The following is a 25,780-nucleotide window of genomic DNA, read 5'->3' on the forward strand; positions in this document are numbered from 1 at the left end:
AACTAACAACAATCATATATTCAGCAAAATCAGAAGAATAAGAAAGTTTCCTTTATAAGAAAGTCTTCTTTATAATATTCACTCACGGGGCTCTGCACCCAATAGACATACTGCTCCTGGTCATCAAAGTCAACGTCTTGTCCCTGGTTGATGCCAGATATGGGAGCCATGGCATTGTTGGATGGGTCAGTTGGGTCCAGAGGAATGCCAAAGATCACAGAGTCCCTGACCACCATCAAGAAGGGAGAATCGTCTACAATAAAAGAGATGTATGCATGATGAGGAAGTCTAAAATATTAGGTTGTAAAGAACCGTGCACTCTACATATAAAATATGTATCACATAATATCGAAACTGGACGATAGATTTTAATGTCGGAAACCTGCCTTTGATGCAGGTGCGTTTGTCTGAATCCAGCTTCCAGCCAGACTGACAGTGGCAGGTGTAGTACCTCGGTCTCAGGGTAGACAGCAGGCACAGCTGTGTGCAAAGGTGCTCTCGGCAAGGGTTGATGGCTGAACACCAAAGAGCATTGTTTAAACCATTAATTTGATCAACGTCATACGAGACGTTGGGATTACATGTCTAAAGTACATACCTGCTGGCTGTTTGATTGGATGGTCCATAACGATACCCATTGGCTGGTAGATATTGTTGAAAAGAACTGTGATGTTTCCACCGTGGAACTTGTTGGTACTCATCACCTTGCTGGTGTAGCGCTCCGACCAGTAGACGCTGTCCTCGAAAATGGTCATACCGTGTGGGTGCTGGAGAACCTGATGCCGGCAGTTTAAAATATTTGTTAGAAAATGAAGACTTTACCCCATTCTAACATTGTTTAAGCAGATTTTACGTACCATGTCACTTGCCATGACCTGATGGCGGTTTTTACCATCGTAATCGCAGTAGTCAATATATCTCAGGTAAGCATCTGCAAAGTAGACTCTGCGGGTGGTGTAATCCAGCGCTAAACCATTGGGCCAATAGACCTTGGTGCTGACAATTACTCGTCTCGCAGCTCCGTCCATGCTGGCTTGCTCAATTCGGGGGTTCTGACCCCAGTCGGACCAGAACATCAGGTAGGTGCTGCAATGAACATTATTCATAGAGAGGCGTCTATCAGGGCTGGTGCTGGGGGTTCCCACATTCGGAATGACATTAAACGGATTAAAAATAAACAATATAAGAAAATATGTGCTTACTGGTTGCGGGGATCTAAAACAAGTCCACGGGGGCTGGTTATGTTTTTGTTTAAGAGGACCTTCCGATACTGACCGTCCAGAGTGGAAACCTCGATGTTTTCCAGCACAGAGTCGGTCCAGTAAAGATTCCGACCCACCCAGTCCACGGCGATACTCTCTGGTACCATCAAACCGCTGGAAAACACCTAAACCAGTGAAATGTTAATGCTGAACACCTGCATATACATACAGAGTTCATTTAACTGTTTGTTTTTTCTGTCAAACGCACCTCTCGTTTTTCTGTTCCATTCTGAAAGGCTCTCCATATCTTTTTCTGAGTGGCATCAGCCCAGTAGATTCTGGAAGTCTCGCGGTCAAAGTCCACAGTGACGATGCCTGAACCCGTGACCACTGGTTGGATCACGGGTGGTCTCATGATGAGCCTGTTGGAGAGGATCTGGCTGCGTTTTGTTACCAGCAGTACAGCAGCCTGTGGGTCTAAAGGCAAGAAAATATAATGAGTCATGGTTCTGTGTATAAAGTACAGCGCTCCAAGAAAAGATGTTATAGTATGATCAGAACTCTGGTTGCTTTGCTTTTATTCTGTTCAATAACTAAACTATTAGGACACTTTTCATGAAAGCAGGCGTAACAGAACGCTTTCCACAGGTTATAAAAGGGATTTATATAAGATATGAAAAGAAAATGGGAAAAACAGCAGAAATTGCCTGATTTTCTTAGTTTAAAAATAAAATCTAACCAAAAAAAAAATCCTAAATTACTGGAGTAATGAATATAAAAATATAGATTAGGAAGATGTAGAGAGAAAAGTATGAAATAAATAGAAAAAAACACTACATTTTAAAATTACAATTAGAATCCAAATCATGAGCATAACGGAAATATTTTTGAAGGACAAAAACATTTGTTCTAAATCTAAATAAAACATAATTTTTAAACCACATTTTGAATTAAGTCTAAAATATTTTTTAAAGTAAAATATATAAAGGTGTATTTATTTATTTATTTTGCCTTCTCGCTAGACAATATACAGGCCATCTTTGGCTGTAGAACCAGAGAGCCTAATATACATTATTAAATGCGTAATAACAGAAATAAAGTAAACCTAAACTTTAACTTCAAGTTTTTTTAAATGCTTAATTTCCCTTTGTTTTGCTGAATAGCAGTAAAATAGTTATTAAAATAGCCAAAATACATAAATAGCTATATTTATATTTACCAACATCTACAATATCTCTAAATATTCTTGTCCTTACATTATTTTAACCTTTATCAGGTTTATTTTATGTTCCGTTTTGGTTTTACCTGTAACCTTGCATGTGCGTCCATCGGGCTCTAAGAGGTAACCGTCTGAACAGTGGCACCTGAAGCTTCCCCTCTCATTGAAGCACTGCTGGCTGCAGAATCCGGGGATCAGGCACTCGTTGATGTCGTCACACGTCTTGGAGTCATTGAGGAGCTGAAACCCTGGTGGGCAGGTACACTGCGCTCCAAATGGTCCCTGGATACAACCGTCACTGCATCCTCCGTTGTTCAGTGCACAGTCATCTTGGTCTTTAAAGAAGTGAATTAAAATCGACCAGCATTATGTATTTATTTCGATTCTGCGAGGGCTATTTATTGAGGCATACACTAGAAGCGCAACAAGAAGAAACTCACTGCAGACCGGTGACTCGTCTGCTCCGTTAGGACAGTCTCTTTGGCCGTCGCACACCTTGTCCAGGTCAATGCACACCTGGTCGGTGGGGCACGGCCACTGTCCGGACGGACAGCTGAAGGGAGGGGTGGGGCAGTTCTGTTCGTCGCTCATGTCCCGACAGTCATTTTCACCGTCGCACACCCAGCTCGTTGGGATGCACATTTTATTGGCGCATTGGAAGTAGTAGGAGCTGCAGGTGACAGCCGGGCACGTGTTGTGTTCATCGGAGCCGTCCTCGCAGTCTGGATGGCCGTCGCACTCCCATTCGTCTGGAATGCAGAAACCGTCGGTCTGGCATTGGAACTCGTCGTCGTGGCAAAGGCCCGGACCTCGAGTTGCTGCAAGTCCCAAAGCAGGATGTAAGACTCTGAGCATCACTGGTCAATATACCTTACCTAATTCATTTACAGTGTGAGTCAGAAGTTCACATACACAAGGTGAAATGACTTTGCCACAGGCTGGGCAGTCCGTGCCCTTCAGGGCTGTGTCCTGCATGTTTTAGATGTTTATGTGCTAGAAAATGCCTGAATCACATGTGCTACACCTTAGCATGTTCCTGCAGGATAGGTGACATGCTGAGGAGCTAGGTCTGGTACTGGTCTGGGATATGTTGGAGCGGAAAACATTTGAGGACAACAGCCCCCAAGAAATGGGAGTGCCTGACCCTGTTACGCAGCAAACCATCTCAAAGCATTTTAAAAATCTAAAATTGAGCGCACAACTTGACAATGCCACTTAACAGGCTGCAGAGAAACCACACTTGGTAAATTTATGGTTGGTTATCACACTCAGCCACGTTATTTGGTTGGTATTGAACATTTTAACAAGTCTCCTTTTTCACTGACAGATCAGATGCTTGAAACTTGGACACAACAGAGTGCTGCAACACGAGCTTGATCCAAAACGGACCATGGGAGATTTGGAAGGATGCCTAAGCCTCAACCATGAAAATTTATGAGCAGACCCTATGTTGGGATCCCATCCCGTTCAGGTGTGGTCAAATACCCAGTAAGAATTATGTGTGTGTGTGTGTGTGTGCGTGTGTGTGTGTGTGTATGTGTGTGTGTGCATTTGTGTTTGTGTGTGGTTTTGCTTCTAAGACTAGGCTTAAAACTTTCCTTTTTTACAAAGCTTCTAGTTAGAGTGGCTTAGGTTACCCTGAGCTACCTCTATAGTTATGCTGCTATAGGCTTAGGCTACTGGAGGACATGAGGGTCTATTTTTCTCACTCTGCTGAGTTCTCCTACTGTTCTCCAATTTGCATTGGTTGTTAATATTTCATCTTTTAACTTTTCGTTCTGTCTTCATAGTAGGTACACCTGGTTTGGCGTTCTGTTAGCTGTGACATAATCAGGGGAGGCAGATCATCCTCTATTACCATCTAACATAGAAAGTACTCCTGGGTCAATGTGAGCTTCTGTGCTTTCTGTGTCTCTGCTCTGTCTTCTCTAACCACCAGTGGGTGGAGGCAGATGAGCGTTCACACTGAGCCTGGTTCTGGTTCTGCTGGAGGTTTTCCTCCCTGTTAAAGGGGAGTTTTCCTCTCCACTGTCGCTTCATGCATGCTCAGTATAAGGGATTGCTGCAAAGCCATCAACAATGCAGACGACTGTCCACTGTGGCTCTACGCTCTTTCAGGAGGAGTGAATGCTGCTTTTTGACCAATCTGTACGATTTGATTGAATTTGACTCTGTAAAGAGCCATTGAGACAACATGTATCCTGAATTGGGGCTATATAAATAAAATGTAATTGAATTAAATTTATTGGGCTGAAAAGCATAAATCTGGAAAATTCTAACTTGTTTACCCATACCTTGCTTTTAAACCTGATTTATATTGCATATTGTATTATCATTCCTCGCTGGAAAAAGAGCATATGACATTCATGCCAATGATGAAAACCGTAGCCATTTGTATCAATTTATCTGGTCAACATACGGCAGTCCCGCTCGTCTGAATGGTCCCTGCAGTCGAACGCGCCGTCGCAACGATAGTAGGAGCTGACACACTGGTCGCCGCTGGCACAAGCGAATTCATAGGACTGACAGGAGAACTCTGTAACGATTGGAAAGGAGGAGGGAAGATGTGGGAAAGATAAGCCAACAAAACCAGAAGCTACCTATACCGGTTCAAGAAATCCCAAACGCACCACAGTTGTTCTCATCGGAGCCATCCAAACAGTCCTGGTCCCCATCACACACATAGTAGTTGCTGATACAACGGTGGTCCGGACACAGGAAGTAGCCGGGAGGGCATGTGGTGATGGTTGAATCTGGGAAATAAACACAGCCCAGCCCTTCAATGTGTGCAGACTTTCACAAAGAGTCACAGGGGAGTGAAAACAGATGAAGGTACGCTTACTGCAGTTTTGCTCATCAGAGCCGTCCCCGCAGTCGTTGTCGCCGTCGCACACCCAATTTTTGGAGATGCACCTGTGGTTAGCACAGGTGAAGTAGGAAGACGCACAGGTGCTCGGGACACGAGTGGGACAGTTAAGCTCGTCTGAGCCGTCTCCACAGTCGTCGAGGCCGTCACACCGCCAGCTGGAGTATATGCAGCGCTTGTTTTTGCAGGTGAAGGCATACGGAGAGCACGTCGCTCCTGGTGACGACGGACGAGGCCATCAGCTCATTTCCTCAATTCACTGCTTCAATAACACCAGTAGCTACCCCCAACAAACGCATTTACCTGCATCGGTGCAGTTGGCCTCGTCGGTCTTGTCCACACAATCGAAAACGCCATCGCAGCGGTAAGAGTTGGGCCTGCAGCGTCCTTCGTCGCATTCAAAGGCGTACTCGCCACAGTTGTCAGGTGGAGGGACGGAATCGTCCTTGACGCAGTCCCTCTGGTTGTCCTGAAGCTTCATGCCGTAGGGACAGCCGCACACCCGGCTGAAGGAGGGAGTGGGGAAGCAGAAGTGGCTGCAGAGTCCGTTGGGGACCTTGTTACAGCGGCTGGAGAGGGCTGCAGGAGCGAGGACAGATGGGAGATCAGCAGGTTCCTGTCTCTCTCTCACCAATACATATGTTTTGGTTTAAATAGATAGGTAATGGTTTATGTCTAGGTGCCTAAACAAGGTGCTAGGGCCTTGCTTTGTGTGAACTCACTGCTGTGGAGGTCGGCTGTGTAGGCCTTGATGTTCATTATGCCGGTGACTCCTTGTCTGATCATGATGCTTCCTCCTGCGTCCCTCTTCCTCATCTCAAATATTGCCCTAGTCCTTGTATCAGATATGTACAGGTAGTCTACAGGACAGAAAAATGCTACGTCAGCATTTTATTATTTATTCATCAGAAATCCAAGTGAGCTCTTAGGGCGTGCTCACGTTATTCTAACGACCTGTAGAGGTTAGCAGGTAGGGAGGAAATGGATTACAACAAAACGACGTGCAAAAAAACGGCGGTGCTCCTTCACGTCCTGGACCGGACCGGATGAAGAAACTACTGTGTGTGTGTGTGTGTGTGTGTGTGTGTGTGTGTGTGTGTGTGTGTGTGTGTGTGTGCATGAACAGATGCTTTAACTCACCAAGACAACGTCCCTGTCATCTACCCCAAAGCCATTGTTGTTGTTTTCTTTCTTCGTTTTTTTGAAGGGTTTGCTACAAAACTGCTTGAGGAAGGAGTTTTATCCTTTGTTTTTAGGCAACGTTAAATGCTGACATTGTATAAAGAGTGTCTCATTCTATATATATATATATATATATATATATATATATATATATATATATATATATATGCTTATATATATATATTATATATATATATATTATATTTTTTTTTCTTTTAAAGTGTTCAGTATTTTTAACTATTCTCATTTTGTGTTGTGTATTTGCTATTTTGTATGAATATACATATTTACATGTTCTGTTGTCACTGTGTACAGCACTTTGGACAGAGGCATCTGTATTAAAACGTGCTTTATATAAAAAGTTGACACTGACAAAAATAAAATTACCTCTGTAACAATAAAACAACATTAATGACATGATTTTAACATCCCATCCCAGTTTATAATGCAATCAGTAGATTGTGTACACAGTAAATTAAGTCCCCTTTGGACATCAGTGAATCAGAACAGGAACCAAAGCATCCTTCCCAAGGAAATACACCTGAATCTTTAGGAATTGTAAGGCTTTGCAATTCAGTTGTATTTGTTAAAGATGGAGAAAAAGATGACGTTTTGCAAATGGTGATGGTCGGTTAAGAAGATCACCTGAATAAACTGTCAAAGAGTACGGCTGAGTTATCTGGCCAATGCTGGTAAACGTCTGTCGGTCGGTTCCTTCGATGCTGATGTGGCCGACCTGATCGAGAAGGGAATCCACCCAGTACAACCTGTCCATCCTGCAAACACAGAAACCCCAGCTAATCACCTAGTGACCCCAGAGGGTGAATGCGTGTATCGCTTTCTTTTAGCATGTCTCAGGAGAAACCGGTGGAATTGTACAGATGAACACAACATATATCGCCGTTGTCCTTACGTATAATCAAGAGCGAGTCCGTACGGCCACCCCAGTGTTGTGTTGACCAGAGGAACCGCATTGCTGCCGTCAGTGAAGGCTTTCATTATGACGGCTGGACGATACCAGTCAGACCAGAACAAGTATCTGTGGAGCACCGGTTGATTGAGCAATTAAAGAACAAAAAATACTTAATACGCTGCATGCTGTCCATATAGTGTCCTCCAAATAAATAAAAAAAACTATTTGTATCTTAGTTAGGGAGGTTAGGTCATGTCATTTGTTTACTTATACTGCATTAGGTAAGTTGATTCATTTCTTTTTTGGACAGTTGCCTTTTGTTTGTTATATCAGCACATAAATCTCTCTGAAGTTGTTTGCTCCATTTTGTGTCGTACCTTTAAAACAATTTTCTTGTAAATAAATCACTTTCTAAAGATGTACCACTTCACATGTGTGAACTGGTTGGGGATGGGAAGAGAATGGATTAACTCTTTAATATTTTATGGTCTGGCAACCCTAGACGAGTCGTAACAACAATATAACCACAAATGTCAACATATCTCATTGGCATATTGTATCTTATATTATCTGTGTCATAATTAGGAAGTGGAATGAAAATTATACATTGTTCTTTTTTTATCAATAAATATAAATAATGCCACACATTTGTATACAATGATTCTAACTCAATACTTTGTGGAAGCATTTTTTGTTACAATCAAAAGTATAAATCTTTTAGAAAGAAGAAATATCTTCTTTTTATTATTTTGTCACATTTAATGGCACACAAATTTGTATTATTAGCTATGTTTTCAAGCAATTTTATTAAGTCCCTGCTTTAAACTTTACCACAACTTCACTCTGATATTCAAAGATTCAAAATATTAAAAGATTCTTTATTGTCACCACATGTGTTCTTTGGTTTGTTCATTAACTCACTAAACCTCTCAGTTCTTTACAGAACAGCTATATTTATCCTGATTAAAGTGAAGATAGATTAACCTTATTTATGAACAGTTTGTTTGCTAGTATTTGTACTTAGGGGTAACTGTGTGAAGAAAACTGATTAAATATGCCATTATTTGTAATGTTATTTATAAAATATGAAAACCATTGATCATTTCCACACTATTTCACAGTTATAAACTACTTTCTGTTGGTCAATCACATAAAATCCCCCAAAAAATTTATTTAGGTTTTTGCAAGAATGTACGAAAATCCAATCGGTATCAATATTTTTGCAAGGCACCATAGATCTACTGCTCAAATAAACTATTCTTCAGCAATGTTTACTGTTGATCAAGTTCTCACCCAGCACTCGGATGCACTGCAATACCCTTTGGGTATCTCAGCCCTGTAACAATGTCTCTCCTGGACTTGTCTGTGACTCTGAAGGCCACCACCGCCCTGTAAGTCGACGTGGTCCAGAACAAAACCTTGGAGGTCCAGTCATAAGCCATCGCATCAGCAATTCCCACTCTGTTGCCGGTCAAGATCTGCTGACCTGAGGGTGTTTAAGGAACAAGGGAATGAGGACCACCCCCAAATTACAGCATTTGCACAACAGACACATCCTCACACATCTCGTGTAATTACCGGTGCCATTGAGGTTTGACTTGTAAACCAGTCCTTTGGACCTGTCGTTGTAAAACACAGCCTCCTCGTTCCCATCAAATTCCACGGCGGAGCCAGAAAAGGAGGATCCGAGTCCACTAAGAGGAAGGGTGATGTCTTCCTGGAGGGATAAGTTCAGCGGGATTCCTCGCACGGCCAGAGAGGAGGCCACCAACAAGTAGTCCTTCACCTCTGTGGAAAGAGGAAGACTGCTGTCACAACTGAAACATCACGACCTGCATCTCTTATTTCATTTTATTTATAGATTTTAGGTCTCTTGATTTAGTTATTAGCTTATGTTTTTTTTTGTTTAAATTAAGGAAGCGCTTATTTTCTTATTCCTAGCATCTCATTGAACAACTGACTAGGTCTGGACAATATAGAAAAAAAGCATATTGATAAAACAGAAATCATATTGATCGATATTGATCATTGTCAACAAATTCAAAACATATATTTTAAGTGAAGCCCTGGCTATTTTATGGTGTACCTTAGCGACCAATTTTTAGATACAGAACACACAAACACTGAATTCAAACTCAACCCTTTATTCAACCAACTTTTTACCAAAACTAAAATAAAAAAAACCCACATGTGCTATCTGAACTCTTTGAAGGGGGTGGGGCTTGGTGACGGAGCGTTCCTGGGTCTGCGTTGTGATTGGTTGGGAGGGAATAATGACTGTAATATTAACATACATGGCTAGAATGCAAAAGGAAGGAAAACTATTATTCTATTGAACTCTTTATTGACCTTTTTTTTCTATGATCGATATACTATCGATTGATATATATTCTTATTGAACTATCGTCCAGCCCTATAACTGACTCATTTGCTGTCTGTTCCATAAAGGCTAAAATATGCGGTGTCATGCTGCCATTGAGCACTTCCCAGACAGATAGGATTCTAGACAAAAATATAATTCAATTCAAAAAATTACATAATTGGAACTCATGTCTGAAGTACTGACAGTTTCTCTAACAGTTTCATCATTAAATAAGCAGAACCTGGAACATTTTGTGCATTGAGGAACTCAAACCAGAAGAGAAGGGAAACTCACTGAAGCAGCTCCGACGGTCCGACTGCAGATCAAAACCGTAGCGGCACTTACAGCGGAAGCCCAAACCGTCGTTGTCTGAGCGGTGACTCAACACGCAGATGTGCTGGCAGCCGCCGTTGTGTCTGCCGCATGGGTTCATCACTGCAGGCAAAAGACAGGTGGGATCAGCTCGGTCGACTCTGATGTTCTGACAAGAGCAACGTGCATCTTCTCACCAAAAGGCTGCACGACAGGGTGTGAGACGACGACGTGCCCTGGACGACTGGCTGTCCGGTAGAGGAGTGTTGGGTCGCTGCCGTTAAAGCGATTCGTTCTGATCACCCCCATCTTGGACCAGTCGGTGAAGAAGACGTGGTTTTCGAACACAGCCATCCCAAAAGGATGCGGAGACTGCGTTGCACCGTTGAGGACTATTTTCCTGAGAAGAGCAGACACGCACACTTGAGATGTCGTATCAAGAAGGAACGAGGCACTACTGTCTCTTTCTTTCTCCCCGGGTGGCAAGAAAAGCGCGCGCAAAACAAACGTTACCTGTCCAAACCACTGTATGTGACTGTCTCCACGGTGTCAAAGTGGCTGTCGGACCAGTAAATCCTCTTTGTTATGATGTCCAGGGTGATCCCGGTGGGGGTACCCAGCCTGCTTTTGACGAGCTCCACGCGGTTACTGCCATCCATGAAGGCCCGCTCCAGCTTGGTCTTCTCCTGGCTGACACCCATGTCCGTGAAGAACATGTAGCTGCCAACAAGAAGCAAACACTGAAAGGTCATGCTATGCAACAGCAAATACATCCAGCTAAAATCGAAGGGCTGCAAGACATCAAGCAATGTAATGTGACTGATGATTGCTGCGAACACTGAGTGCGGTTAGTGCGTCTTTATCGTCACGATGTCCTGAACAACACCCATGAGCTTCGATGAGCGCGGTTCTCTGTGAGCTCACCCAACGGTAGGGTCCAGGGCGAGGCCGTGAGGAGTCTCCAGGTTTTCCGCCACCAGCGTGACTCGATTCGCTCCATCGAAGTCGCACATATCGATTCGCTCCAGACTGGCGTCCAGGACATAGAGTTTGGAGTTGACCCAGTCCACTGCGAGGTTCTGGACATTCGGGACTGCGGTGGTCAGAATTTCCTTAATATTTTCCCCGTTATAGTTGGCAGAATAAACCTGGAAAACAGATTAAAGGATTTAAGTTGATGAGCTTGGCTTTTGCAAACAAAAGAGAGGCTTATGATCAAGACGGTGACCAGACACTCAACCAGACTGACCTTTTTGGTATTTGTATCGCTCCAGAAGACTAAATTACTTCTAATGTTGTAGGCCACACCTACAGCATAACCTCTGCCCTGTGCCGGCACCAGAGTCCTGACAAAGCGTCCGTGGATGTCAGCCATCATCACATCACCCCCGTTGGTAAAAATGAGCTGTGGCAGCCCAGCTAAAAACACAAAAATAACCGCGTAGTTGGGAAAATGTGTGAAATATGGAGCATTTTACACCATAAAATTTGCCTTTTAAAATCTACAGACACAAAAGCAAAAGAGAAATGTCATCTGCTTGGCTATCCACCCTTTTGTGGCAAAGATATGTAAAAAAAAATAATTATATCAAAGGCAGGCCAAAAAAAAAGTATTTTCTGTCTAACTATCATGAATCATAAATGTGGAAAGTTTGCTAAACTCCATTGGTACCATAACCTCCAGTATGTTCTCGCGTCACATAGATAAAACTGAACTTTTTGACAGCAAAAACTCTCGCAAGAAACTAAAGATAAATAAAAAGTACCTCATGCCCATCACTGTGTAGCACGGTAGAGGATGCATGATGTTATTGGTCTTTTTGACTCTTCCAAAGCTCTGGGAACCTAGTTCAATTTAATTCAGTGTATTTATATAGCACTAATTCACAAAAAGTCATCTAAAGGCACTTCCAGCAGAACCAGAACCAGGCTTAGTGGGAACGGCCTTCTGTCACAACTGACTGGGGGTGTGAGAAGACAGAGCAGAGACGCAGAAATAACCCGGAAGCACAGATTCTGGGGTTCTTTTTATGTGAGAGGAACGTAACAGGGTAACAGGAGCGGTAGTTTCTTCACTGGCTTCATCCCAGTGTTTGGAGTGCACAGCATCAGGAATTAATATTGTGCTGTCATAGGGCCTGATAAGGTGGTAATAATCTAAAACGTGGTAAAATCAACCCTGAAAGGGTTCATTTTATGGCTTTTTTTTTTTTACACGTCTTTACCAAGGGTGCCACTAAGTTTGGATGGAGATGCAAATCAGAAGTCGATGTACCTGACACGTTGGCTTTGCAGATGTGACCCTGCTCCAAGAAGAAGCCGTCTGCACAGCTACAGTGGTGCGTCCCAGGACGATCCTCGCAGAGCTGGTCACAGATCCCCCAGATCTCACAGTCATTATAGTCTGGGCAGCAGAGCAAACCGCCGTGTTTCATGAGTCAAAGGGCGGGCAGTGGGGAGCGATAAGCAGAGAGCTGTGAAATTAAGGCTGTAAATTCAGCCCTCCGCTGCTGACACAGGCGCAGGATCCCTACAAACCTTTCTGTGGAGCGGGAAGCGATCCACACCTGTAAAAACAACAACACCTGACTCACCTACGCAGGAGCGGCTGTCGTTGGCTACTATAAATCCTTCAGGGCAGTAACAGGCACCGCCCTGGGGAGAAGGGTGGCAGAGATACTCGCAGCTCAAGGCGGAGCAGCGGTCCAGGCCTGTGAATAAAAACCACCTCCTGTTCAAATCCAGCTCTGTTTAATGGGTCTTTTTTTTTTTTTTTACAGATCTGTTATCATCAACAGAGAAGATAACGCAGGACGTCATCACAAGAGCATCGGCGTGACCAGAATCATTGCTGTGATTTACTGGGAATCACTAACCAGCAAAGGTTAATCTTAATATAAAAGTGAGTGAAGACAGGGAAAAATAGGAGATAATTGCGATGATTACAGTAAGATCTTACTAGATTAGCAGTTATGAGTTCAATAAAATGTGTTTATAACCTTAGCACTGTGATTTACTGCCAAAGGAATGTGCTGAAACTGTGAAACACTCTGAATCTCCGGGAAACAACATTTTAGTACAATCATTTAGTTTTTCCACATCTGAAGCAGATATAAATCATGTAGAATTTATTTCCCCCCCCCAGAATGCATCGGAGTCTTGAGGAACGATTTCAGTGCCTGTTCCTTTTCTCTTGTCTTTTATTCGTCCGTGGAAAAACGTACCGCATGTTTGCTGCGCTGTGGCGTTGGTCTCATCTGTTCCTCCGGGACAGTCGGGTTTGCCGTCACACACTTTAGCCACTGGTACGCATGCCGTTGAGCCTGGGCATCCCCACTCACCGGGGTAACAGTCCCGGGAGTCGCTATCTGAGAGTCACACAAACCCAAATATGTGAATTAGGGCTGGACGATGTAGGGGGAAAAAATATATCGATAAAATAGAAATCATATCGATCGATATCGATAATTATCAACTAATTCAAAACATATATTTTAAGCGCAGCCCTGGTCATTTTATGCTGTTGCTTAGCGACTTATTTTTAGATACAGAACACACAAACTCTGAATTCAAACTCAACCCTTTATTCAACCAACTTTTTTTTACCAAAACTGCAAGTTTTTTAAAAAGAAAGCATGCTCTTTAAACTCTTTAAAGGGGGCGGAGCTTAGTGACGGAGCGTTCCTGAGTCTGTTTGTGATTGGTTGGGAGGATGTAACGACTGTAATATTAACCTACATGATAGGCTAGAATGCAAAAGGAAGGAAAACTGTTATTCTGTTGAACTTTTTATTTACCCTTTTTATTATATTATCGACATATACTGTTACTGATTTACCATCCAGCCCTAATCTGAATACAGAAATACAAGGAAAAAGTAGCTGTGAAATTAAACAGTGAATTTCCCACAATGTTTAAATTGGTGGTTCTAAAATGTTTCCGGTTGTGCCCCCCTTTGCAGGATTAAACATGTTCAGCTATTATTGTTTTCTGTTTTAATGCATTAAAGCTGTTGCTCTAAAGATTACCCAGAATCCCTTTCAAAATGTATAACACTTCAATCCATTATGTGGCAATAGTTTCCAACAGCTAAGATTTTTCAGCATCGCCACACTTTAACTACGTAATATTACCAACAATATAAAAGGCTTTTAGGCTGACTCCCACCTGTAGCCAGAAAAAAAGGACGAAGTAAAAATGTTTGCTGCCTGTGGAAAACATTACATTTAACCAGCCATGAGTGACATCATCAATACAGAGACCCAAAATAGACGAGCTGAAGATATGGTAAAAATAATATCAACCCATTAATACTAAAGATAAACATCAGTTACATTATATGTTAAGCTTTTTTTAAACGTTTACTCATCAACAGACCTCCGAGTTATACTATTACAAATAAAACAGCAGAGGGTGCTGTTGTCAAATTTAAAAGGATTTAGAATGCCTGTATTTTCTGGATAAAAAATGCAAAGGCTGTTAAGGTATTATTATTATGATGATTCTATAAGCCCCTGAATTAAAACTGTTATATAAATTAGCTATTTTGTGTAGTTTGCACTGAAATGACCAAAATTGGACTGACTTTTTAATATTGTCTAGTTTGAATTTCAAAACAATGATTACAACAGTCAAATTTAAACAGTATCATTTAATAATCACAAAATACTATGTAACACGATGTATTTTGTTTGGGAAAACTTAAAAGAAAGGGATTTTAAGGTTTTATTTCTACCACTTGTGCATCTTTAATACTGCAAAACCTGTACAGTATTATTTTAAAGCAATGATGGAATATATAAAACCCTAAATGGGATTTCTGAAACCTACACTTGACTTTTAAAAACTCAAAATTGTCTGATTTATAAGAGGTTGTTGTTTGGCTCGTATGTTATCTGATTGTGGAAGCATAAAGAGCCCGAAAGAACATTTCATAAATCACAAACAATGTTTCATAGAACATGTAATGTGCACAAAATAACCCTGCTTATTCTTAACCATTCTAGGTCATATATTCTATATTCAGGACTGTTTTGACTAGGTTGCAAGCTTCAGTAAGGTCAGTTAAGCCTAAATGGGAGTCCACATATTTCTCACCACATCCCCTCTCATCACTGAAGTCTCCACAGTCGTTGAACTTGTCACACACCCAGGTCTGAGGAATGCAGCGGCCGCTGGAGCAAGTGAACTCACTGCCGCTGCAGCTTGAATATTCTGCAAGGTGAGGATTGTTAACAGGGTCAGTGGACCGGTCGGACACTTGTCACCATTTCTAAAGTTTACAAGTTAAAATCCAAAGGAAATTACCACAGTCTTGCTCATCACTGTTATCACCACAGTCATCCCAGTGGTCGCACACAAACGAAAGTGGGATACAGAAGCCGTTCCTACATTCGAACTGGTGGATGGGACAGTGGTGGGTGGCTGAAAAAGAAAACAATATGCTGTTTCATACATATACACACACACACACACACACACACACAAATATATATATATATATATATATATATATATATATATATATATATATATATATATATATATATATGAGCCTCATTGGAACTAAATTAGGGAATTAGTTCCTAATTTATTGGATATGACGGCTCTTATATATATTAAACATTAAGTGATAAAATGCCACTTTCAATCCACTAATCCAAACAAGGAGGAATATTACCATTAATTTTCAAATGTATTTGTTTCATTTATAATAATAATTATTATTATTATTATTATTTATGTTCTTTCATATCTGAGTTCTAAATTCCATGTAAACAAAACAAATAACAGAAAGAAAGAGTTGACTATCTACTTTTTTCAGGATAATTTCAGAACCCCGTGTCGCTATCAACCAAAGCCAGTTAACATAAACATAGATGGCGTCCGTTGTTTGTTCATCAAGCATGCATTTAAAATTAGAATGAAACCTAAAATTTAGGGAATATGAGTTTATAAAACCTTTTTCTCAGTTTAGAAACTTATTTTGAATGTTTTTAAACTCTTTTTTTTAGATAGATGGTATATTTACATCACATCATAATTCATGTTGATCTTCATTACTTACTGAGAATCAGAGGAAAACTTCTCTCAGCTAGTTATATTGCAACAGCTGGAACCACATCCAATCCAGAAAGAGTGGACACAAAACATTTATTAATAGCTTGATTTCCCGCACCATCCCGAGGCACCCTAATATGTTTTTGTCTGTCCCCTGAATAGTTTGGGAAAAAATGCACCCATCCACTTATTCTGCTCAGTGCCCGCCCAAGGTACAAGCAAACTAAGCTGCTACTTGGGACCTCCAAACCATCAAAGCGGCTCTCATAAATGCTTGAATTTTAACACAAACCATACATCTAAAACGTTTGTTTATTAAAAATGAGTGATTTAGTCTAATCTACAGATCCGTTTTAAACTGAAAACCTGTTTTGAGCTAAGCGTCGGGATAAGCTTAACGTCCAGTCCATAATAATGTGATTTATACATATTTATGAAACAGAGGATGATGCTGATTTTTGTCTACTCACTGCAGTTGAACTCATCGGATCCATCTCTGCAGTCCTGTAGCCCATTGCAATGCTGAGAGTTATTGTAACAGGCTCCGTTAGCGCATGTCTTCTGAGTGCACTGTGGATAATCTGTAAATAAAAACAAAACAAAAAAACATCTGACAACAGCGAAGAGCAGGATAGATTTCAGATGTTATTGCAAGTTCTGCAGGATCAGGAGCCGGTAAATCTAAAAAAAAAGTCTTACTGCAGTTGTTTTCATCAGAGTTGTCCACGCAGTCCCTCACATGGTCACATCTGTATTTGCTGGGGATGCACTGGCCCTCCTGGCAGGTGAACTGGTCCGGCTTGCAGGTGCGTCCACCTGGAACGGTGCCGGGTCAGCGGTTTTCTTTGCATTTGTCTCATAACAGTCAGGACATACTACCAGACTAAGTCTTCATCAACAACACAAGGATTCAGATCAGCGGCCTGTGGGCCATAGATCAGGGGCTGGAGAGGATATGCAAATATTTCTCTCCTTTGCTACCATTCGTCTCTGTGAATCTCTGTGAATCATCGTTTTCAACTTTGTAAATAATGAGGACTAAGTGCAGGGCTGGTTTACAGATGAAAGACAGTCTTAGAGTTTATTGTTCATCCGTCAATCAAAGAACAGAGAAACGGTGCTGTGAGAAACAGGCTCATCCTTCTCACTAAGCTGGAGTTATTGATTGTTACCGATGACTGGATTGATTATATGTAATAAAGCCTAAAGCTAATATTTGTGATAAGTTTCTTAGTTTTCTGCCAGTAGTTTGTATGTGTTCATCGTTTTAATTAAAAAATCTTTAAACTGAAAAAAAAAAAAATTGGGTTAATTGCAATTGTTCCAGAGTTTTTATTGTAATTTTTTGGAAGCTGTACGGATAGATAAAAAAAATGACACCATGAGATAAAATGAAGTTTGAAATAATTTGCCCTTTGTTTAAAAAGTGTTCAAATATTGTTTATTTACTTGTTTTCTAAAACGTCTAGATTTCTATTAAACAGATTGGTAGTATCAATGTACTTGTTTAAAAATATATGACCAATTTCAGCTTTATCTAGAAGTACAAAAGGCTGTTTAAAAAAAGTTATCAGCATAAGGAACATAAGGACTCCTGTAAGTGGTCCCTGGCATAAAAAATTTTTTAGAACCCCTGACTGTTATTTTCATTTTTTTTATCATTATTTTGACATGAACATCAATTAACTTCAACATTTGCATTTTTAGTAATGACAATTTGCATGCTTTCGAGCTTTTCCAGGAGTGTTTGTCTGGTACATTCATGCAGTTGCACAGTAATTGAATTTTTTCTGTAAAGTGACTTATATATGTCTTTACTGACCTGGACATTTAAATCTTATCGGATGCTGGGGCTAATAGCACACTTTTAGCTTCTCAGGAAGTGTTTACGGTACATTCAACTTGAAAATTTCTGTCTTTGATTTGTGTGATTTGTGTGTTATATGTGATCTCTGAGCCGGTGTCTCCCCAAAATTTCCATATGGTTACATAATGACGATAAAGAAATACTTTCTCCACTCAACTTCACTTAATTATAACACCTTCATTGTTTTTTAGCTCTATAATTATATAAAATATACACCCACAACTATTATCCCCTAAAACTGTAATAAACATTCTCTTTATTTATCTTTGCTCTTAATGAGCATTAATTCAAGGTGTGGGCTTTAGTTTGCTTTCCTATAGGGCTTTGTCTCATTTTAGTGATAAATGAACACTATGGGGTCACCTAGAGGTTTTAGTTCCCACGACTGAAAATTGTAACTAATCTAGCAAATGTTTACATTATGCCACATCTAATTTCTCTCAGTTTTTAGCACGTGAAGATAAAGGTTCAACTTGTGCTCTGTACCACAGGTTCTCTGCTCATCGGACCCGTCGATGCAGTCTTCCTCCCCGTCACAGACGAATCCCAGTGAGATGCATTCACCGCTCGTCACACACTTGAATTCCTGCGAGTTGCATGCTGGTGGTGCTGCAGCAGGGAAACACGACAGGTGAACTGTTTTTCCGGGACTTCACTTGCCGACTTATTTCGCAGCTTGTTTGCTTTTAGGCAGGTCTTCTTTGTCCTCGCCGGCGTCCAGGTTATGGAAATGCTTAAATGGAAGGTAACTGAACTTCTTTCATAGAAATACTGAGGCCAAGAAAAGAAGTCCACATACCTTCTATTTACACACTCGGAACGCTCCTCTTTTATGGTATATATATATATATATATATATATATATATATATATATATATATATATATATATATATATATAAAACACATACAAGGTTTGCGGTGAATTCCTGAGTGATATAAAAATCAGCACTTACGGCAGTTCAGCTCATCAGAGTCATCCGCACAGTCTTTGGTCCCATCGCACCTCCATTCTAGGTTAATGCATTGCCCACTGGTGCACTGGAACTCATTACTGGCACAACGTCCTGCAGAGGACACACAAACACAGATGCGGTGGGCATGAAGTGAGATACACCATCAACCTCGCTCTGGATTAAAATGCTACAACTTGGAGGATTTGTCAAAAACTTTACTTGTTTAAACTGATCTGAATGTCCAGAAGCTTTTAATGAGCACAATGTGACCCACTGAGTCCCTGAGGTTTAAAAATATCTTCTCTTAGCCTTTCTTCAAAAGGGGAAAGACGAGAAAAATATGGAGCTAAAACAGTGACAGCTTTCAGTGACACTGAAAAGAGATTGGGCATTGTAAAATGAAACACTGAAAAATGAAACATTGAAAAATCACTTGGAATGACATCAAAAAAGAGATTTGGCTTTAAAAAATTAGACTTTGAAAATTCGAACCTTGCTCTTCATCTACCTGCAGTGAACTTATGGAAAGCTCCGGTCAAGTACCGCTGCTCAAAAACAAGAAAGGGTATTAATTTCATTAATGTTATCTTCATTAAGTTATACAGCTAATGATTATGGTGACATGGAGCTAAACCAGAGACAGCAGGAAGATGATGAAGAGTGCCGAAAAAACAGAGGGTCCATGAAGGTGCCTTCAATTTTGCCCCGCACCCAACAGCAAAACAGTGCCAGCTTGTAGTGACTGAAGGAGCTGAAGGAGCGCTGCAGTGACACTGAAAACGTCTCATTGAATAAAAGCTGCAGCATAAAATGAGAATATCACCATAAGTTTTTACTTTCTAACTATGTTTGACCTTTCAGTGTCTAATTTTTCAATGCCAAATCTTTTTCGATGTCATTGCAAGCTGTCACTGGTTTAGCTCCATAGAGAAGCGCTATTTTTAGTCAGGCATGTTGATCTTAATGAATCAGAAAGTTGTTAGAGGAAAAAAGCCAACGTATCGGTGAAGCTTTAAGGCAACCAGTGTTTGACAGTAGTAGAAAATCCCCCTCAAAGATCCGCTAGAATAAAAATCTAATAAGTTTCCTTGCTCTTCACTATCACTGAATCTTTGTCTTATTGTATTAGTTCTCTGCCAGATTGCATTAAGCGGCTATCCAAACGCTGACATTTGAAGATTTTAAACAGAAGCAGCCAAAAACTCTTGTTTTATTAGGAGTTTTATGACACTTTATTAAAATGCTTTAAATCAGTGTCACTTAAGTGAGGTTAAAATGTTTTTATTGTTTCTTTGACAAATGAATGACAATGTTTATGGCAGTTTTTTTTGACTCCATGCAGCATCTGAACCTAAAAGCATGTGATCAGGCCTTTAAAGAAAAGTTAATTCTTCACCACCAAAGACCTGTCCAGCTCGTGATCTTTTTTTTTTAATGCTCTGCTGTCATTTTAGATCAATTATTAGTGTGAGAATATGCAAAATGATAATTCAACTTTTGCTCTTGGTTGTTGTATCACATCAGGATTTACACCCGATCCTTTGTAATAATAATAATAAATCATTATTTTAATTAGAATGCCTGATTTTGCTGGTGTCTCCGAGACTGTGTGAAACTCAGGGGATCAATGCTTAACATTGGCAGGGAGAGGTTTAGTATGGACAAGGAAGAATTAATTTCCTTTTTATATAATTTATATATATATATAACTAGATATGGCAGAAACAGAAAGTTTCAGAGTTATATAAAAGTTTCAAGCTTATTTCATTTTCCAATGACACAGGACAAAAATGACATTATTTAAAATTCTGCTGAATTTTTTTGTAGGATAATTAAAATAATGACAGGATTGGACTTTATTGGACTCAAGGATCCCACATGATGACATTTATTGAGAATCAACCCTATATAATGACTGAATTAAATAAAATACATTTATGCTATGTCAAAGCTGTCGACTTTAACCAAATCAAAAATAATACGACAAAATGTCCAAGTTTGTAGTTTAAATATTAAGCCATTTAAAAAAAGATCTGAGCACATGTTTTTATGGCAAACATCCACATTGTAAAGAAACATTTTTATTTAGAAAAACATGACAATTATCTGATTAAATTTACGCAAACTGTTATTTTTTTTATTGAAAATCACTTGTCATTTCTTGCTTGATCTACACAACCATAAATTGCATTTCGTATTACATATACCTACCGTGAACAAGATGAACTCCTTGGGAGAGCAGAAGAAGAGGCAGAAGATGAAGACCATTGAGGCCCATGATGAAAAGCTCGGTTTTCCTCGTCGGAGCTCCTGGGTTTCCCTGCTAAGGTGTCAGTTCGGCCCGGTGTGTGCACTCATGCTCAGTCTGCAACCATGACTCTCTGAAGCCAAATGACCCGCAGTGAGATGATGACTCTGAGATTGGGACGTAAATCCCTGAGCAGGCAACAGATCAGTAATGTGACACGGAGTAAAACGGCTTTTTATGGCTCGTTACTTTACATAAACTCCATCTAAGATTAACTTTTACCTGTCCATATGTTGTATACGCCAGCAAAAAAAAAAGCTACTGGGACTACTGGGGTTTTGGTAACACTTTGAGAGGAAGTCCACTGCCAACATAGGATCCATTTTAAGTAAGATTTCATGCATTTTTCTCACATTTTAGGAGCAATCACGTTAAGTTGAATATCTTTTTCAAATATCTGATCAGATTAGGTATTTCCTCATAAATTTAGCTTCATGTTGGATTAAATGGTCCATTTCTGCATGATGTATCGATGCTTCAAAATATATGACGTCCGGCTTAGGAGTTTTATACCATTTATCGTTTGAAGCAATCCCCACTAAATTATAAAAGTATACAAAGAACCCAGATAAACAAATGAATGTATAGTGGGCATTGTCTATAGTTGTCTCCGAAACATGCAGAAATGATATTTCACTTGCTTCCATAGATGCAAATTATTTTCCCTTTGGGATCAATAAAGTATTTTTGAATTGAATTGAATTGAATTAGAAAGAATCCCTTAAAAACAGTGAAAATGAAGACCAGGATTAATGCGATGTAGGAATTACCAAATGTTTCCCACCCTGCCGACCATTACGTTACATAACATTTGCAGCTTCTTCTTGGCACTGTTTTATAAACCCAAACTGGCTCAACACATGACTTTTGATGTAACTGTGCCCAAAACGTGAATCATTACCTACAGCACATGCTCAAACTGCGTAAATGTTAAGATACAAACAAGACCTTGTCCAAAAGACGGATTCTTGTTTTATTTTGAACTCTAAAGTTTTGCAACATATTTTTACCTCAAGATTTCTGGATTTCGAGCGTTTTCTGAACACATGTGTTGTGGAAGCGGTAAAATCGAGTCATGGGGACCCATAAAATGTGAAGATCAGAGATTTAAACAAACACTATTAAATGCTGTGGAAAGGTATTGGCCCTCTTTACATCTTTCTTCTGTTTTGGCTCTTTTTTTGTGTGTCACACTGAAATGTTTCAGGATATTAAACACATTTTTTAAACCAGATAAATAAACCCAATAAACAGATAATCAAAGTAAATAAAAGCAGTTTTTCAAACAACGATTTACTTCGTTAAGGGAAAAAAAAAGCCATCCAGATCAACCTGGCCTCATGTGGAAAGAGATTGTCCTACTACCTGGTTTTTCCTAACCTGACAACAGCCAGCTGCATGTATCGCTCCGCCTAGCTCCACTCACATACATCTGGGACGCCGCCATAGGAATTGCCTTTACTGAAGGCTGGGCCTTATCAAAACTCCTTGCATATGATGATTGGATAAGCCAGTTGTCTGTCATCTTTATCGACGTGCTATTTCAACCACTCACACCGAAGCTAACCCGTGACGCTGATGAGAGCGACGCGGCTCTAGTGCAGGGTTTCCCGCAGCGCTATCTTGGCGAGGCGGCCGCGGAAAACGTGTCGTCCACCCCCCCCCTCCGCTCCGCGAGCCGGTCCGCGGAAAACGTGTCGTCCGCGCCCCGGAAAACAAAACTTGCCAAATCCGGTCGGGAGAAGGGCGAAAACATGGTTTCCACCAACAAAAGCCTTCAGAGCCGTACTCTGATGTTCTTTTAATGAAACAATATCAGGTAGATTGGACAACACGGAAGAAATAGCAGCATCAATGCTAACGCTTGCTTCCTCGATGCAAGCCGCCATTGTTGTTGGAATCTCACGGTGGCTTCTCCACTACGTCACATCTATGAAACACCCGCCCTGCGTCCTGATTGGCCAGACCAAAAATTTGGTTGGGGAAATCACTTTCAATGAGCCGTGTCCCAGATGTATGTGAGTGGAGCTAGGCGGAGCGATACATGCAGCTGGCTGTTGTCAGGTTAGGTTTTTCCACCTCTGCCAAAAATAAAACAATGAGTCGATCACATCAGTGTGGAGGAATCTTGGTCCACTGGTCTTTGCAGAATCGTTGTAGTTCAACCACACTGAAGGGTTTTCCAGCATGAACAGCCTCTTTAAAGTCAATATTTTCTCATAGAGAGCTGAAACCTTGGCTCATTTACTCTTTGTTGTCGTTCCAAAACGTGTTAGTTTTATGCCAAACGTAACATTGTGAGGGGATCAACAATGTGAAGCCATAGAACTCCCCCATGGATGCCACTTTTGCCCCGTCTCTTTCCAGCTGCTGAATCTAGGGTGATGGTGAGGCCTCCAACTCTGTCCCACTCCTAAAAAAGGTTCGGGCCAATCACGTTGCAGTATTATGGTTTAAGGCGGGATTATACAGGTGTAACGAAAGTAAGAGGTGCCGAGACGTAAACGTGGCAGCGCAGGAGGACATGCTGCTGTCACGCCTGTTTTCTCAGAATCAACGATTTCTTCTCTGAAAGACGAACAGCAAGAAATGCCTTGACCAGCGTAACTCATGGCTTCTGCTGCTTCCATTTTCATTTGACACCACGATTGGCTAAAACCAACCTTTGGTAGGCGGGCACTAAGCGTCGCTTCGCCCAATCAGCTCGGAAACTGCTGCTGAATGTCCCTCTTTTCCCCGAACAGATTTGACGGGAGCTTGACCCAGATGGATGATCGGCAGGCAGCGCTGCACATTATCGTCTGGCGTGCCAGGTCAGAAGCCTGCAGGGATTTAGATGCTGATCTTGGTTTACTAAATAAAATATCTAATTTGTTCACAATCAAAGAAGCTTTTACATCAAGTCTCTCAGGGCATGTCTCAAACAGCTTTGCACACCCAAAAAATAAATAATCTGTGTCCTTTCCTCTGTCTAAAATAACTACACTTGAGTGCGGAGGTCAATTTTCAAGGCTTGCCACAATTCTAGATTTAATTTAGATCTAGACGTTGTCTGGGTCATTTAGACACATGAATACATTTGCAATCAACTGGTTTCCTTATATAGGAACATTTTTGACCAATCTGTATAATATGATTGAACTTAACTTTGTAAAGTGCCTTGAGATGACATGTTTCATGAATTGGCGCTATATAAATAAAATTGAATTGAATTGAATTGAATATGCTATAATGTAAAATGTTTTATTATAGTTCATGGTATATTTAGGGTTATTGTCCAGCTGGAAGAACAGTCACCCCAGTCTGTAGTCTGTAGTGATGAGCTCCATTTATCACCTCCCGTGGGGCTCTGCCCCTCCTAGGAGGACTTAAAACCATTTTTTTGGCCATTTTGCTGTTTTTCAGGAACCATAAGTCGTAGAGACATGGGGTCTTCTCTGGTGTCTACAGCACCACTGAAAATCTACTTACTGGGCTTGGTTCCAGCACTTTATCTCTATTACTTTTTTTAGTAAAAAAAATTTTTTTGGTCAAGAGTGTTAACCCAAACACTATCCAGCTTGTTATGCCAAGAGAAGCATTCCCACAGCATGATGCTGCCACCACCATGTTCCACATTGGGGGCAGTGTGCTCAGGTTACTGTGTTCTATTCAAACCACACGCTGTATTCTGGACTAAATACTTCAGTCGTGGTTCCATTTGGACATACAGTGGGAGCTTTTCTCACATTTGCTGAATCTCCAACATGGCCTGTGGCAATCTGCTAATGATGGCGGTCTTCTGCCTGTCAGCTAAGTGGATGGTCACGTCTCGGTAGGATTGCCAAAAACATCTAAACATAAAACTTTTAGTTTGTCGGGGTAACTTTCAGCAAACTTCAGCTTGTGATATTTGTAGAACAACCTTCTTCCTTGGAAACCTTCCAATCATTCAGCTTTATCCAAATGCCCTGCTATTATGGGGAGTTTTAAAGTTGATTATCCAAGTTACTCGCTGATATTTACAGCAACTTTTTAACAGTAGAATCTAACTTTTGTCTGTTTGGACGCACACAAAAAATGATCCCTCTTTCCTATCTGCAGCAACGTACGGCTGATGTTCATGTGTGCAATATATTATATCTGCATTACTTTAATGATAGATTATTTTCCAGGTAAGCACAGAGAAGTTTCCCCAAAATGCGGTGCACAGCAGTTTTGTGTCAACTGAATGCCGCATTATCAGAAAATTATCATGCTTACTGGCAATAAACAGCTTTGCTGACTTCCCTTCTTGGATTTTTATGGTCCGTGGCCTTGTCACTGAAATTCACGTCCACTGGTTTATGGCTTTACTGTAGGAACAAGAAGCAGAATGCTTCTGCAGCAGCAATGACATACTGTAGAGGCTTATTTCAGTGTCCTAGTCTGAAAGCTGGTAGGCAGCAAAGTTGCAGCCAGTACAATACTATAAAATAGTGCAGCAACACAAAGGGTGACACTGTATTGTTATTATGCTTGGGTTTTAATGAGACTGTTCATTTGGTCACTATTT

At 40.7% G+C, this 25,780-nt stretch overlaps 1 protein-coding gene across 1 annotated transcript in view; it reads right to left on the minus strand.

The window, feature by feature from the left end:
- The window catches only part of lrp2b (low density lipoprotein receptor-related protein 2b), a 56,054-nt gene extending 34,832 nt beyond the window's left edge, over positions 1-21,222 (minus strand). The window contains exons 1-32 of the mRNA XM_036141799.1: positions 21,150-21,222; positions 18,939-19,049; positions 18,470-18,592; positions 16,816-16,932; positions 16,587-16,697; positions 15,364-15,480; positions 15,154-15,270; positions 13,281-13,424; positions 12,651-12,767; positions 12,332-12,460; positions 11,306-11,475; positions 10,981-11,204; positions 10,570-10,776; positions 10,254-10,456; positions 10,039-10,179; positions 8,961-9,170; positions 8,676-8,868; positions 7,383-7,508; positions 7,115-7,245; positions 6,010-6,147; positions 5,591-5,866; positions 5,264-5,503; positions 5,052-5,174; positions 4,841-4,957; positions 2,862-3,239; positions 2,508-2,756; positions 1,471-1,679; positions 1,203-1,387; positions 858-1,086; positions 599-776; positions 387-515; positions 87-253 (exon numbers count right to left, since the gene is read on the minus strand). Of these exons, the coding sequence (XP_035997692.1) occupies positions 87-253; positions 387-515; positions 599-776; positions 858-1,086; positions 1,203-1,387; positions 1,471-1,679; positions 2,508-2,756; positions 2,862-3,239; positions 4,841-4,957; positions 5,052-5,174; positions 5,264-5,503; positions 5,591-5,866; positions 6,010-6,147; positions 7,115-7,245; positions 7,383-7,508; positions 8,676-8,868; positions 8,961-9,170; positions 10,039-10,179; positions 10,254-10,456; positions 10,570-10,776; positions 10,981-11,204; positions 11,306-11,475; positions 12,332-12,460; positions 12,651-12,767; positions 13,281-13,424; positions 15,154-15,270; positions 15,364-15,480; positions 16,587-16,697; positions 16,816-16,932; positions 18,470-18,592; positions 18,939-19,049; positions 21,150-21,216 (5,376 nt within the window). The 5' untranslated portion in view covers positions 21,217-21,222. The remainder of the gene's footprint in view (positions 1-86; positions 254-386; positions 516-598; positions 777-857; positions 1,087-1,202; positions 1,388-1,470; positions 1,680-2,507; positions 2,757-2,861; positions 3,240-4,840; positions 4,958-5,051; positions 5,175-5,263; positions 5,504-5,590; positions 5,867-6,009; positions 6,148-7,114; positions 7,246-7,382; positions 7,509-8,675; positions 8,869-8,960; positions 9,171-10,038; positions 10,180-10,253; positions 10,457-10,569; positions 10,777-10,980; positions 11,205-11,305; positions 11,476-12,331; positions 12,461-12,650; positions 12,768-13,280; positions 13,425-15,153; positions 15,271-15,363; positions 15,481-16,586; positions 16,698-16,815; positions 16,933-18,469; positions 18,593-18,938; positions 19,050-21,149) is intronic.
- Between the last annotated feature and the right edge of the window lie 4,558 nt (positions 21,223-25,780).

Source organism: Fundulus heteroclitus, chromosome 10, assembly GCF_011125445.2.
Source record: "Fundulus heteroclitus isolate FHET01 chromosome 10, MU-UCD_Fhet_4.1, whole genome shotgun sequence".
NCBI lineage: Eukaryota > Metazoa > Chordata > Actinopteri > Cyprinodontiformes > Fundulidae > Fundulus > Fundulus heteroclitus.